The 13,386-nt window shown below is 34.6% G+C and overlaps 1 protein-coding gene across 1 annotated transcript in view; it reads left to right on the forward strand.

Annotated features, from left to right (window-relative positions):
- The window catches only part of LOC101890272 (uncharacterized), a 124,014-nt gene extending 110,628 nt beyond the window's left edge, over positions 1-13,386 (forward strand). The window contains exon 2 of the mRNA XM_059119884.1: positions 9,879-13,386. Coding sequence (XP_058975867.1) covers positions 9,879-13,330 — 3,452 coding nt within the window. The 3' untranslated portion in view covers positions 13,331-13,386. The remainder of the gene's footprint in view (positions 1-9,878) is intronic.

Below are 13,386 nucleotides of genomic sequence, written 5' to 3' on the forward strand. Positions count from 1 at the left end.
ATGAGTAGCACTAGCAGTTCGTTTTAGAAGAGCAGAGAGTTGACTGGCATTAGGAAAGGTATTTTAAACCAAACATTGGAGCGTCATTTTTATTTTTAGTAATGTGACATTTAAACAAAACGTTTGGCACAGCGTTTTAAATAAACTTTTAGTAGTACACATGATAATTTAGAACAACTAATTAGGGATACTAAATGTGAAATCGACGGAAGCATATACTTAAGAACTGTTATCATATCATAATAAGTAATAACGCGTTAAAAAGTAAAGAATAAGAATTGAATATTGGGTCCACCTAAAATTTCTACTTATGAAATCGGCAGGTAAAAGTCTTTTAAATATCGTCAAGTGGACGTTACAGGTTTCCTGCTAAAGTGGTTGTCAGATACCAAATTAAAATAAATCTGAAAAAATGTGGCTTAAATTACGAAAATACTAAATATTATGAGTCGCCGCTTATGAGGGATAAGGAAAAAATGATCCTACTCCAGCAGTCTTCATCGCAGAAGACAGAACCCATTACAAACCCTTTATAGCGAATTTAGATAGCATAACCCATTTGATTTCAGATGGAGGTGATAGCATTGTTCTTTTAGCACAGATTATAACCAAAGCTTTCGGTCATATTGATCATTCAAATCTGATAGAAAACCTGTGCTCAATATATACATTTAACTGTAATTCATGTACACTTATTGCTTCTTGTTTGTCTGGACATTCTCGGTGTGTTTCATATTTACAGCGGGTAACTCAATGTTCAAGTTTAAGAGTTACAGTACCCACATCTACAGTACCCACAGTTACAAAACCCACTGTGACAAATACTTTTTAAGAACCCCAAATCTGAAACAGTGTTGCAGATTCAAAATAAAGAAATTCCAATCTGCAACAATGTCACAGATCAAAACAGCCACCCAAGTTGAATACAAGCAAAGAAATCTAAACCTGCAACAATGTTGCAGAACAAAGAATAAAGTTTATAACAAAACTAAAGACCAATCCAGAATGGTCAAAATGCAAGCTAAACATTTTGCCCATTGATATGAAATAAGTTCTAGCTATAAGTCAGTCTTAAGTCATTGATCATGGAATAAAGTTCAAAACCGGAATCACTGCATTTTATTTATTACTAATTATTACTGGCGCAGTCGGTAGGATCGGTATCAGTATCGGTATAAATTGATTCCGAAAACAAAATTGAACAAATACAATATACCGGATTCTAAAAAAGTGAACGTGAAGTTTCATTTTATAATGAATTCATATAACGAAGTGACTCTTTAATAATGAATGTAAACGTGAAGTTTAATTAAAAAAGGATCACATGAGAACTAAGAAAATATACCGGATTCTAAAAAAACAGGTGTAAACGTGAAGTTTCATTTAATATAGAATTCGGACAACGAAGTGATTTCTTAATGATTAATATAAACGTGAACTTAATAACTCAAACAGAGCGATTCTTATGATAGCAATATAAACGTGAAGTTTATTTGACAAAGAATTGCATAAGAACTAACAAGTGATAGTTTTAGCCAAACGGTATAATAGAAGCTTAAGAGTGCAGCAGCGGCCAACGCCGCTCGATATAATCGAGATTTCGGATGAAGAGAACGCTACAAACCCAGGTTTTATGTGGCCTCCATCCAAAAGGTCATTCGTCCCAAATACCGATGACCAGCCCACCAGTTCTGCAAACCCCCCTACGACACCGCAGATTACGTCGCCGGGGTCGTCGATTATTATCCTTGACGAGGACTCCCAGTCAAGTGCAACGTCACGTGAATCCTTGCCTTCACCCTTGGTGAAGAATCCCTACAAGAAGTGATACCGACTAGCATCACTTCACAATCTTAAGCTTCGTCCGAAGAGGATAATTACCAGGGAAACGAAATAGTTGCCGACCTCGAGGTCAGGGAAGGTACGGACAATGGGTACAAAAGCCGCTCAAGAACACCTGGGTCAAGTCCAGTGAGTTGCCGAAGCCAATGGGATAAGAACAGGGGAAGCTGCTGGAAGTCCACTTATCTCGGAGCCTGACGAATATCCGAGATAAAAATATTTAACCCTTTCAGTGTCAATGAAAATTTTTGTCGAGATAAAAATCTGAAATTCCGTACTTTAGTTCATTTGATAGCACATTATTTAAAAAAAAAGTTCGATACCGCATGTCGAATATATTTGACATTGGCATTCAGAGGCATATATTGCTCTTGCTTTTCGCTTTATCTAATAATAATATTAATCATGCATAAGTATTTATCGTAAAACATAGCTACTCTGGGAAACTTTAGAACACTCATCATAATGTGATGCCCAACAACAATTCGTAATTCGTCTACCGAGCAAGGCTTGAATGAAAACTGTCCCATGCTAGGTCAATAAATATTTGTGTAATAGACTGCATTCGAAAAGAACTGATCTGTTATATATTTATTGAAATATGAGAACGGCGTCCCAATTCCAACTGGTTTTGTGTTTTCAGAAACTGGCACAACAGGAATGCCTTCATGATCTTCTGGCTTTCGAACGTCGCGCCAAGTTATTTTACATTTTGACGTATACGCATGGCGATTTTCGTCAATATTTTCATCTGCTATTGCTCCAAAATGTCCTGTGCTCGCAGTTGTGGCACGTCAAATAAAACCTCGTCATCATCTTCGATTACATCATCAATATCCGAATGTTCTTCAAGTCTATTAATGATATCATTGTCTGTTGATGATCCCATTTTCTAGGGAAAATGAGGAGAAAAAACATCAGTTTGCCAATAGACGTCTATTTACTGTAAAAATTAAACAACTTTTGTAGGCCAATGTCGATTATATTCGACAACCCTAAAATGTTTCCAAAAGGCACCACACAATGTTTGTATTTTTATTTTTTTGCTATACGGACTTTTTTACGCTTGTTGACATATTCACAAATTGTTGTCGATATTTTCCGGTTACAGTAAATCTGATTTTGGATCAGAAATTTACTGTTTTCACAATTCCCATACTAATTTACTAAAATGTGCTCAAAAATTCGAAAACGAAACTAATAGAATAGAACTGCAATATTTTTAAATCGCGAACGTGTCTGTTATTAAAAAAATATCAAAAATAACGGTTCGTAAGAAAAACAAAAAATGGCAAAGAAAGAGAGTACTTTTAAATGTCAAATATATTTGACAAAAACACTGAAAGGGTTAGCCCCATCATTATTGTAAAAAATTGTGAACTATTTTGCTTATACTGCGGCTTAAATATCAAAATGTTATGTATTCGGTGGGGCCGTCCTATTCAGGTAACCTTTTATTCCCATTACAAATTCTACATTCCGAAATTAAAACGATTCCGTCGAAAATGAGGCCAAAATCATATGAACACCGAATATAAGTAAGGTTATATTGAGACTAAAGATAATGTTTTGGCAAAGCCACCCATCACGATCTTTAAATACTTGAGTTGAAACCAGTTCGGTCAAAATTGTTTCTTAAATACCCAAATACCGGATATAGTTCGATACCCTATATTCTTGGGTGCTATAAAAAAGAGTAAACTTATATTCGCAGGAGCACATAAAGCACAAGTATTTTCACGATGTTTTTGTCTAAGGCAATTATATATTTTATAACCTAGCTATTCTATGTTAAGTTTATGCAAATGCAAAGATTATGTTCATAATTCTATAAACGTTCAACCGGCCGGAAAATATTATCTAGACATTTGTACCACTGAGTATTATATAACTGAATTTTTTTTATTATTTGCTTCAAAGTGATCGGGCAAATATTGGATTTCTTATTATAAAAACTCGATGTTCCCCTTCTTCAATCATTGATGAACTCCTTCAATCTCTTCATGATGGTCAATTAACATTTTTTCCAAGGGTCTTATGATATCCTTGTCGGTCTGACTCACGTCCCGTTCAAGTAAGAGCAACTGTGATCTTATTTCATTTGCTGTTTATCAAAACACCTTATTTGCGCAGAGGCATTCCCAAAAATCTTAATCATCAAATTTCCATTTTGGCCTAGTTGTATTCAACATGGCTTGTATCAAGTAGTGGAATGAATCTTATTTGTAATTGTAAACCATGTACAGTGCCTTTATCCTCGGTATCAATGTCATACCATCCTGTTCCAAAGGATTTGGAATTGTTCTGTAGAATTCCGATGACAGTTATAAAGCGTAATGTTTAGACGACTGTTTATTGAACATTCCATGACCCCTCAAAAAATGAAGGATCTTCTTAAGTATGGTTCTCTTGCTTTTCCAGGTAAACATATTTCGCGGGTAGGTCATGACGAATTCTAGCCATCTCTGACTGCAGTTGCTCCGGACGTACATTGTCATTTTTCGCGACCAACAGTATATATATGCCTTCGCTTTGCACCTCGCCACATTCTTCTGCGAGTCCATGTATCTGTTTGCCGAACCAAATTGATTCTATATAAATGAATTATCTCTCGTTCATTGTGGCGCTTATGTTCCCAACTGCAATTTACTTTCGTAAAGTGAGAATTTACCTCCTCTGTCATTCTTTTTAGCAGATTGATCGTAGAATGAACTATGTATGTCTGCTTTTTGTTAATTCTTTTAAATCACGCTGGTTGAGTTTCTCAATTTGTTTTTCATTGCCACACGCTGCTGAAAAGACCCTATGATATTCCATGGAGATGTGGTCATGTGAGTTTGTGAAATTCGATTTAAGTATATTGCCGACGAGCTGTTCAATCCTTTTGCTGACGAGGCCTTAGTCGACATTGCAAAACAAAGCTTCTTTATCACGATAAGCTTCACAACAGGACTTCGAATTAGGTTTAGTAACCGTATAGGTCTTTCTTGAAAATCTTTTGATGTTTCTTCTAAGTGCCCTACCGGGCATGAATTGTTTATTTGGTCTCCTTATTGCCACTTTTACCATTCCGTATTTTCCCGGTTGTACATCCGTTACAACCGCCAATGGTTAAAAAGCTGATGTGTGTATGTCTTTAATGATCACTACTAGTTTCATTTCTAGATTTCTATCCTACTTCCTCCAATTTGTACGATTTTGCAAGGTCATCAAATATACATTCTTCCATTTTCTCCAAGAAGTATTTTTATTCCTAGCACACATGAGTGTAAATCAATGCAAATATTTTTTCCAAAAATAGAATACATGAACGTGTCTTACTACGCATTCCGAATAGAAGAAGGCCTTTTGCAGATTTAGAGTGAGAGAGATGATAATGATGCTGGAATAAATTGCATTGATTGATAATTAAGCATTATAGTAAAAACAAAAAAAAAAAAAAAAGTGTATATATAATTTACTATACTTATACGCTGTCGGATCTACACAGCAAGAGTTTTGCTGTTCGTAGCTCGGATGAATCCTTAAGATGAATTATATTATTTATGGAAGGCTGTTTTTAAGTCGATTAGTTAATAGAAGTAATAGCATGGTATCATAATTTTCTACGACATCACCTCAAGTAGAACAATCCATTCCTATTGCTGACAATGACCGTATTTAGTTATTGGCTTTGGAAATCGTACGTTGTTTTGGAGTGATCGGCCGTGATTGATTTTCAGGTTATCAAACTTGTGGCGTCAGTCCCGCAAATCACAAAACTAATCAATTACCATTAGCTTAATGAAATCCCATAACGAGGTACAATACAATTTTCTGGATGTAAAGACAATTCGGAAATCACGTTTAAAAGCATAAAATACACATTAATTTTGGGGAACTTAATGGCATAATTTCAGTAGCGATTGTTTGTGTTTTTTTTTTTTCAATTGTAACTGGAATCAAGCGCTGTTTCTCTTTTTGAACAACATGCACGAATCAAATGTAAAATACAAACTTTTATTTAGCAAATATATTTTTTACTTTATCGTTTGAAAGAATATTTCTCGTTTAAAGAGGTAATATTTTAAGAATTTGACTGATATGCGTACCCTGTGGGCAGCGCATCACCAAGAAACGTGGTCAAATATCCAACAATAAAATTTGGAAGGAGAATTCGCCACTATAAATTAATTTTTTATATTTTTGTTTTAATGAAATATTTGTTGTCAATTTTCACTTAAATATCGGATTTTGTTTTTAATTACCTTTGGAAAAATATATTCTTGAGTCAAAATTAGATGTAAAAATCAATTGATATGAGGGAATTTTAAGATTTTTCCAAAGTATTAATAAAATTTCCACGTTTTATTCCTTCAGAAGTTGGCAACAATTAGAAAGAATTGAAGTTGGCTTATCGTATTCGTAACTCGTTTTCAAAGATTTTAAGACAGATAAATTTATCGGGTTTGCTTAGAGCTTAGTTGCTACTTCTGACACGCTCGCTCAATAATAAAACTTTGTAACAGGTTCACCCGTTCACTTCTCAAATTGTCTCCATTATAATTATTTTGTTTATAATTTAGTTATGAATAAATGTATGTTCATTTCTTTAGCTTTTTACACTAACCCTCTTTTAAAGAGCAAAAAGTATATTTGCCAGATATGATTTTGATAATACTATCGAGGATGTAGCAAAATTATAATCTACTGAAGGTAGAGAGAAGACTAAATGCATGAATGCACCAGATGTAGAGTTTTCTCTAGCAAGGTGATTTTTCATACTTTTTGGCTCTGTAATTGCTTTCACTCTATGTTTGTTGGGTACTAAAAAAGAATTAACCAACAACTTTGATACGTGCCTTCCGTACCTGAACCGCAAAGTTCAAAACTGATGGGATAAGAATGGTTTCAATCAATTGCATTAAACTCAACCGAATTTTTATTAGAAATTTTGTACATTTGTACAAATACGCCATCACATATGGTCCACCAGTTTCGCTAATAATATTCCGTTTCACTAATTCTTCTCACGCTGCCTTATGATTTGAGACCGTAAAAGCACTAGCATAGCTTTTGTACTCTGATAGCTGAGTTTTTTCATCGACCATTGGTTGGAACAATTCGTAGAAAGAACTTCATTGTACCACATTTCCATCGAACAATGTAATCAGTATGTAGTCTTATTTCACTGTCTGATTTGTTTTTATTTAGGGCACTTAGTATACGGATTTTGAGCCTGGATCTATTTGGACCAAATTCGATTGAGTATATTTGGAGTCAATTTATGGCTGTCGGTTCGTTTGTACGTCCGTCCGCTTGTCTGGCAGGTTCACACGATAACTCTCGAAGGGAGTATCCGATCTGAATGGTTTCAATCAATTGCATTAAACTCAACCGAATTTTTATTAGAAATTTTGTACATTTGTACAAATACGCCATCACATATGGTCCACCAGTTTCGCTAATAATATTCCGTTTCACTAATTCTTCTCACGCTGCCTTATGATTTGAGACCGTAAAAGCACTAGCATAGCTTTTGTACTCTGATAGCTGAGTTTTTTCATCGACCATTGGTTGGAACAATTCGTAGAAAGAACTTCATTGTACCACATTTCCATCGAACAATGTAATCAGTATGTAGTCTTATTTCACTGTCTGATTTGTTTTTATTTAGGGCACTTAGTATACGGATTTTGAGCCTGGATCTATTTGGACCAAATTCGATTGAGTATATTTGGAGTCAATTTATGGCTGTCGGTTCGTTTGTACGTCCGTCCGCTTGTCTGGCAGGTTCACACGATAACTCTCGAAGGGAGTATCCGATCTGGCCCAAACATCGTAGTATTATTGTCAAACTTAGATCGATTTCGAAAATTTTCAATATCGAACCACATTTTTTGGTACCTCCCCCACAAAAATTTTTCGCAGAATATATTTTAATTTTATAGAACAAGGAAGGATCATTCGAACTCGTGCAAATTTATTTATCCAGACTCTCTGGTACCATTTGCACAAACAAAAAAATTTTTCGATTAAATTTTGGAAAGTGTTTTCAATCATATATAAATTCTGCACATCCCAATGTTTTGTTATCAGAATTAGATGATACGGAATACTTCAATTCACTATATATGATACGTCACGTCCATTTCAAGAATATCCAAAAATTATCACATACTTCATATTTCAGTATGCAACCGTCGAAAGGCCGGACTGATACTTTTTAATTTGCTTCTTTCTTCAATAGCTATTTGATATCGTCGAATTGTTTTTCCCATGAATACTTTTTATGTTCTAGAGCATATTTCTCATGCCCGAAATATCTTATTCTACACCATCTGAAAGCTTCATTCTCTTCCTTCTGGTCTTAGATGACACCATAGACAAATAAAGGTATAGACTAAAAAGTTTTAAAATTTTCCCTACCGGCAGATGTCACTATTGTTGATCTTGGGCCAGTCAAGTCACTCAGGGCTAGTGAAGTCACTCGACTTCGTAAAAAATTTATTCATTTTTCTGCTATTTAAGTTCTATATTTTTATATTTCTCGACATATTTGGATAATGTAAAAGTAAACAAAGTCGATGTTTCGTTTTTGATTGATATATAATAAAGAATCATTAAAATATTTAATATTTTGTATTTTGAGAGAATTGAGTGAATCTATTGAACCTCTCTCACAGCATGAACGACATCTATTGAAGCACTTTTTTAGAGATAACAGATGAGACAACTTTTAAGTCTATACCTAATTTGTCTATAATAACACTATGGTTTCCTTGCCACTCTTAGCCTGTCTGCTAACAAAAGTTTTTGTTTTCCAGTGAATTGTTATTGCTCCAGGTTTTAGCTTTTGCAAAATCTCAATTATCTGCTAGGATTTTATGTTTTTTGTTTGCAAACTATTTTTTATAATTACCCCTTTTTATTTTGTTTTATTTGTTTTTTTTTTGTCTTTTTCTTTAATCGTATGCTCTTTTTCTATGCTAGTCCTTTTTAAAGTCTGTTGTATTCTTGCTTGTTTTTTATACTCTCCACCATGCTATGGAGGGTATATTAACTTTGTCATTCCATTTGTAACTCCTCGAAATACTCATGTCGGACCAAGTAAAGTATATATATTCTTGATCAGCGTAAAATTCTAAGACGATTTAGTCATGTAGGTCTGTCTGTCTGTTGAGATAGAACGCTGACATTTTGCAAACATGTTTATTTTGCCAGTAGACAGGTTAATTTCGTAAATGAACCATGTAAGTCCACGTCTTCATATAGCCCCCATATAACTCCCGATATTCGGTATTTTGATGATTTTTGCGACATTATTAATCGGAATTGTTTCAAATTTGTTATTTGAAGTTCGTAGTGAATACTACAGCCTATGACAGAAAATTGTCTGGACAGGTCCACGTCTTCGTATAGACCCCATATAACGGTACCTCCCATTATTTGGTATTTTGATAATTTTAGCGTAGTACCGGAGTAGTTTCAAATTACGAGTTCGTAATTGGAACTACAGTCTGTAATAGAAAATTATCTATGCAGGTCCACGTCTTCGTTTGCCCGTATATAAGGGTACCTCCCGTTATTTGGTATTTTGACGATTTTAATACTCAACGAAATAGTTTGAGATGTCGTATTTTACACGGTATTTTGATGAATTTAGCTATATTATTCACCGTTTATTTTTGAGGGACAAGTGTTTAAAGGAGAACCAAAACTTTTTCTTCACTTGTCAATTCAATTTCTTAAGAGCTTAGCTACAAAAGCAATCTTAATTTAAATTTTTCTTATTCCTACAGCTACCATAACTTATCTTCTGTCTGCCCTGCCTGTTCACTTAAAGTGTCATAGACTATGCTGCACTTATCTTGTCTAATGTTTACGTCTAAGACAATCAAATATTTTATGATCAAGCATGTAATTATTTGTCTACGTCAAGGTTATACTAATATAAAGAAAATGTTTTATTTCTGTGAACAGGGAACAAAAACCAATAGTACTCTTGTATTTTAATCCTATACTGTCACTTGTCATGTTTCTCTTCCATTTAACAGCTCATACATTTGTTAAGGATGGAGGTACGACAGAATATGCACCTGAAATATTAATCGCAGGAACAGATATTTTCGATCCATACTCGCGCACTGCAAAGCACAATCCTAGGATTCTATTCGAAGGTCTCACCGAGCTGAATCCAAGTATTGTAAATAGACTACAGGTTCCGCGCAATGAGTCCTTAAATAAGTTTTCTGGCATTCTGAGCTTACAGCCGTATATCCGAAATACATCAAACCAAAAACTATTGAACAAAAGTAGATTAGATAAGACTTTATTTCCTACGAAACGTTATTTGCCAACAATGATTCATTTTGGATTCGCTGATTTTACCACAACCGTCGGAGAAAGCTTAATCGTTTTCATGCCTCTTTCTTATAAAACGTCATCTGAACATTTTATGTCATATGACATGGAAACAAGTGTACAATCGCTAACTTCTGCTTTCGATTTAAAGTTTCCATACAAAACGACTGAAATAGGGTCGAAAAAAATACATTCAATACACAATTCAACGGTTGATTCCTATTCTACCTTATCTTCATTCACAGTTGAAAAAAGAGAAAACCAATTCAACGAACAACGTTCAACAGATAAAGTATTAAAACATTTACACTCCAGTATCATTGTCCCCTCAAAAGTTGTTATATCTCCAAATTCAGAAAATTATAGTGGTAAAATCGCAGAAACAGGCGAACAGGAAAATTTAGAAATTATTTTAAGCCCGAAGAAAACAAAAAAATTGGATGTATATGACAGTAATTTAATGATTCGTCCATTGACTTATATAAGTACAGAAATATTCAAAGGAAGTGTAGATGAAAACAGTGTAAACCCAGAAGTAGAGAGTGAAATAGCTTATAATACAATGTACACGATTTATTCCTACTTGACCACATATTTACACAATCCTTCAATAGCCCTTCTTAGTGAAAATGGAAAATCAGTTAACAGAACAGATCACTCCAGGCATTTTAAAAATTCTGTAAAGAAAAATGAAATAGATAGCTCATATTCCTTGTTTACTACTTATTACTATCATTCAAATAGCGATGTGATGCCAGACATTGAGTTGAGAAAACGGCATAAAAATATCTCAGTACATCCTTATTCTAAAATCAATGCTAATATGTTAGAGAAAAGTAGGCAAAACAAATTTTATGATTCAAGCGTAAACATGATATCGAGTGAGCCATCTATATTAATTTTACAAACTGGATATACCACACATACGTACTTCATAACTCGTTACTCTGGATACGAAAAGAATTTTAGGAGTCATGTGGAAACAAATACTGTAACTGAAACGAAGACGTATACATCCCTACTAAAAAATATTAATACTTTTTATACTTTACCAATAACATATTATACCACATTTACATATTTTACAAAAATGTCTTCAATGTCACAGATAAATACAATTAGTAGAGAAGAAATCATATCAAATGTAATTTTTCCAACAAACACTTTTAAAAATAGGCCATCAGTAAAAACGGTTATAAGCGATCTCGAAGACATACCAAATATTTACGAATTGGGCACAAATAGTTTAAATCCAATTAGCATTGACGAATGTAGTACATATGATTCCACTTTACCTACAATACAGAATAACACTCTGAACTATGAAGTCCATATGTATACAGCTCCGGTGAAATGTCATAACAATGCTACTATAACATCGAATAGGCGAATTAGGCGTGAAGCAGCAAGAAGCCGATTTAGAAAACCCAAGCCAATAGGCGAATCAAGATACGAAAGTAATGATAACGAGGAAGGAAACAATTTAAGTACCATACAAACACAAAACACTGGCCTAATTCGAAGCAGATCTGATGTACGGAATAAAAATTTGGTTGCTTCAGCGCACAATATCATAAGTTCGAACAAGCGCTTGATAAGACCATCACGCGTTTCATCCGTTGCATCCGACAGATCTAAGTTTACTTTACGCGACAAGGGACTCAAAACAAGTACAGAGAAACCAGTCCAGAGAGGAAATTTTCGCAAGCCTCAAGCTATTATAAACAACAAAGGAAGAAGGCCAACTTCTTCTTTCTCTACGTTACTCCCCGGAAAGCGAAGGCCATCCAGTCCACCAAGAGATAATGAGTCACCTACGTCAACTGCGCGCAATGTTGTAAATCAGAGAAGACGTAATTCTAATGGAGGACGTCCGAGGATGGGCTCATACAGAGATACAGACAACAAAAGTAGAAATCGAATTTCTCACGAAATTAGTAGTGAAGTGGTTGGTGCAGACAGTAATGGAATCATAACAGCAACATATGAAATGCCGGAGGAAACTATTTTATCCACTGTAAATGGAAAATCAACCGAACTCAAAACCATTGTAACTGCAAGGAAAAGTCTTCTTGTTTTAAATCCACAACAATACACAAAGATACTTGGTTCTAATGGACAATTATCCCTGGCTTTAGTTAGTCAAAGTTCTTCAATTAACTCGAAAGGGGCAACTGAATATACACAATTTCGTCTACACGAAATTCAAACAACATTTGTTACATTCACACCAACTACAATTCGCGGCCGGAAGACGTCGTTTTCATTAATTTTGCCATCCACGGCGTATTCTGTTGAACATGTCGTTTCAACAATGCAACCAAACATACAAGCAGATACGCCATTAGCTAATATACTACTTTCACAATTGCTACTAGGAAATATTGGATTCCCCTCTAATTTATTACAAGGATTCCATAGCGATGGGGTAACACAATCGACGGAGTATTTGACGCGTACATCTACTTATTTGACCACTCTATATGAGGGTAAATCCACCGTACTACCTATAACATTCCAAGGCAAGAAAATATATACTACTATATACGATACCACAGCCGAAACCATTACGGCCACGGAGTATATAACCGACACTATTGTTATTTCGCCTACACATTCGCAAGTACCTATGGTGAACAGTCTACTTTTACAACAACTGTTACTACCACAGTTAAATCCTCAGCATCAATATAATTCTAATTTCAATCAAGTTTCAGCCACTCCACAAAGCTTGGGTAGTTCTATGAGTTTACAAGAGGAAAATGTAAAGTATGCTTATAACATGGAAGTAGAATTAGAAGAAAATATTGCGGAACTTCAAACTATACCAGATATGTTAAGAAAATCTGGTAAAAAACATAAACGCAGACGCAAAGACGAGGCTAAACTTGAAGACTCCAGCATCATAACGTTATATGTGTCAGGAAAAAGGCCAGGTGAATTTAGCACAATTTTGTCAACATTAAAACCCGATCATTCATTACCAAAACGTTCCATACAGAGTACGATAGACATAAATAAAATAAAAAATAATATAAAAACAAAAGTTGAACCACATACATATGGTACTACACAATCCTTGAATAGCGTAGTAGGCGATGTCAATAAGTGGTTCGTGGGCCAAGGACATTGTTCTTCATGCTAATAAATTTCTTGTTATTTTTAAGTAAAAATTTTATAACCGCAAGTGCTACCACATAA

The sequence above is a fragment of the Musca domestica genome, unplaced genomic scaffold, assembly GCF_030504385.1.
Source record: "Musca domestica strain aabys unplaced genomic scaffold, Musca_domestica.polishedcontigs.V.1.1 156, whole genome shotgun sequence".
NCBI classification, from domain to species: Eukaryota; Metazoa; Arthropoda; class Insecta; order Diptera; family Muscidae; genus Musca; species Musca domestica.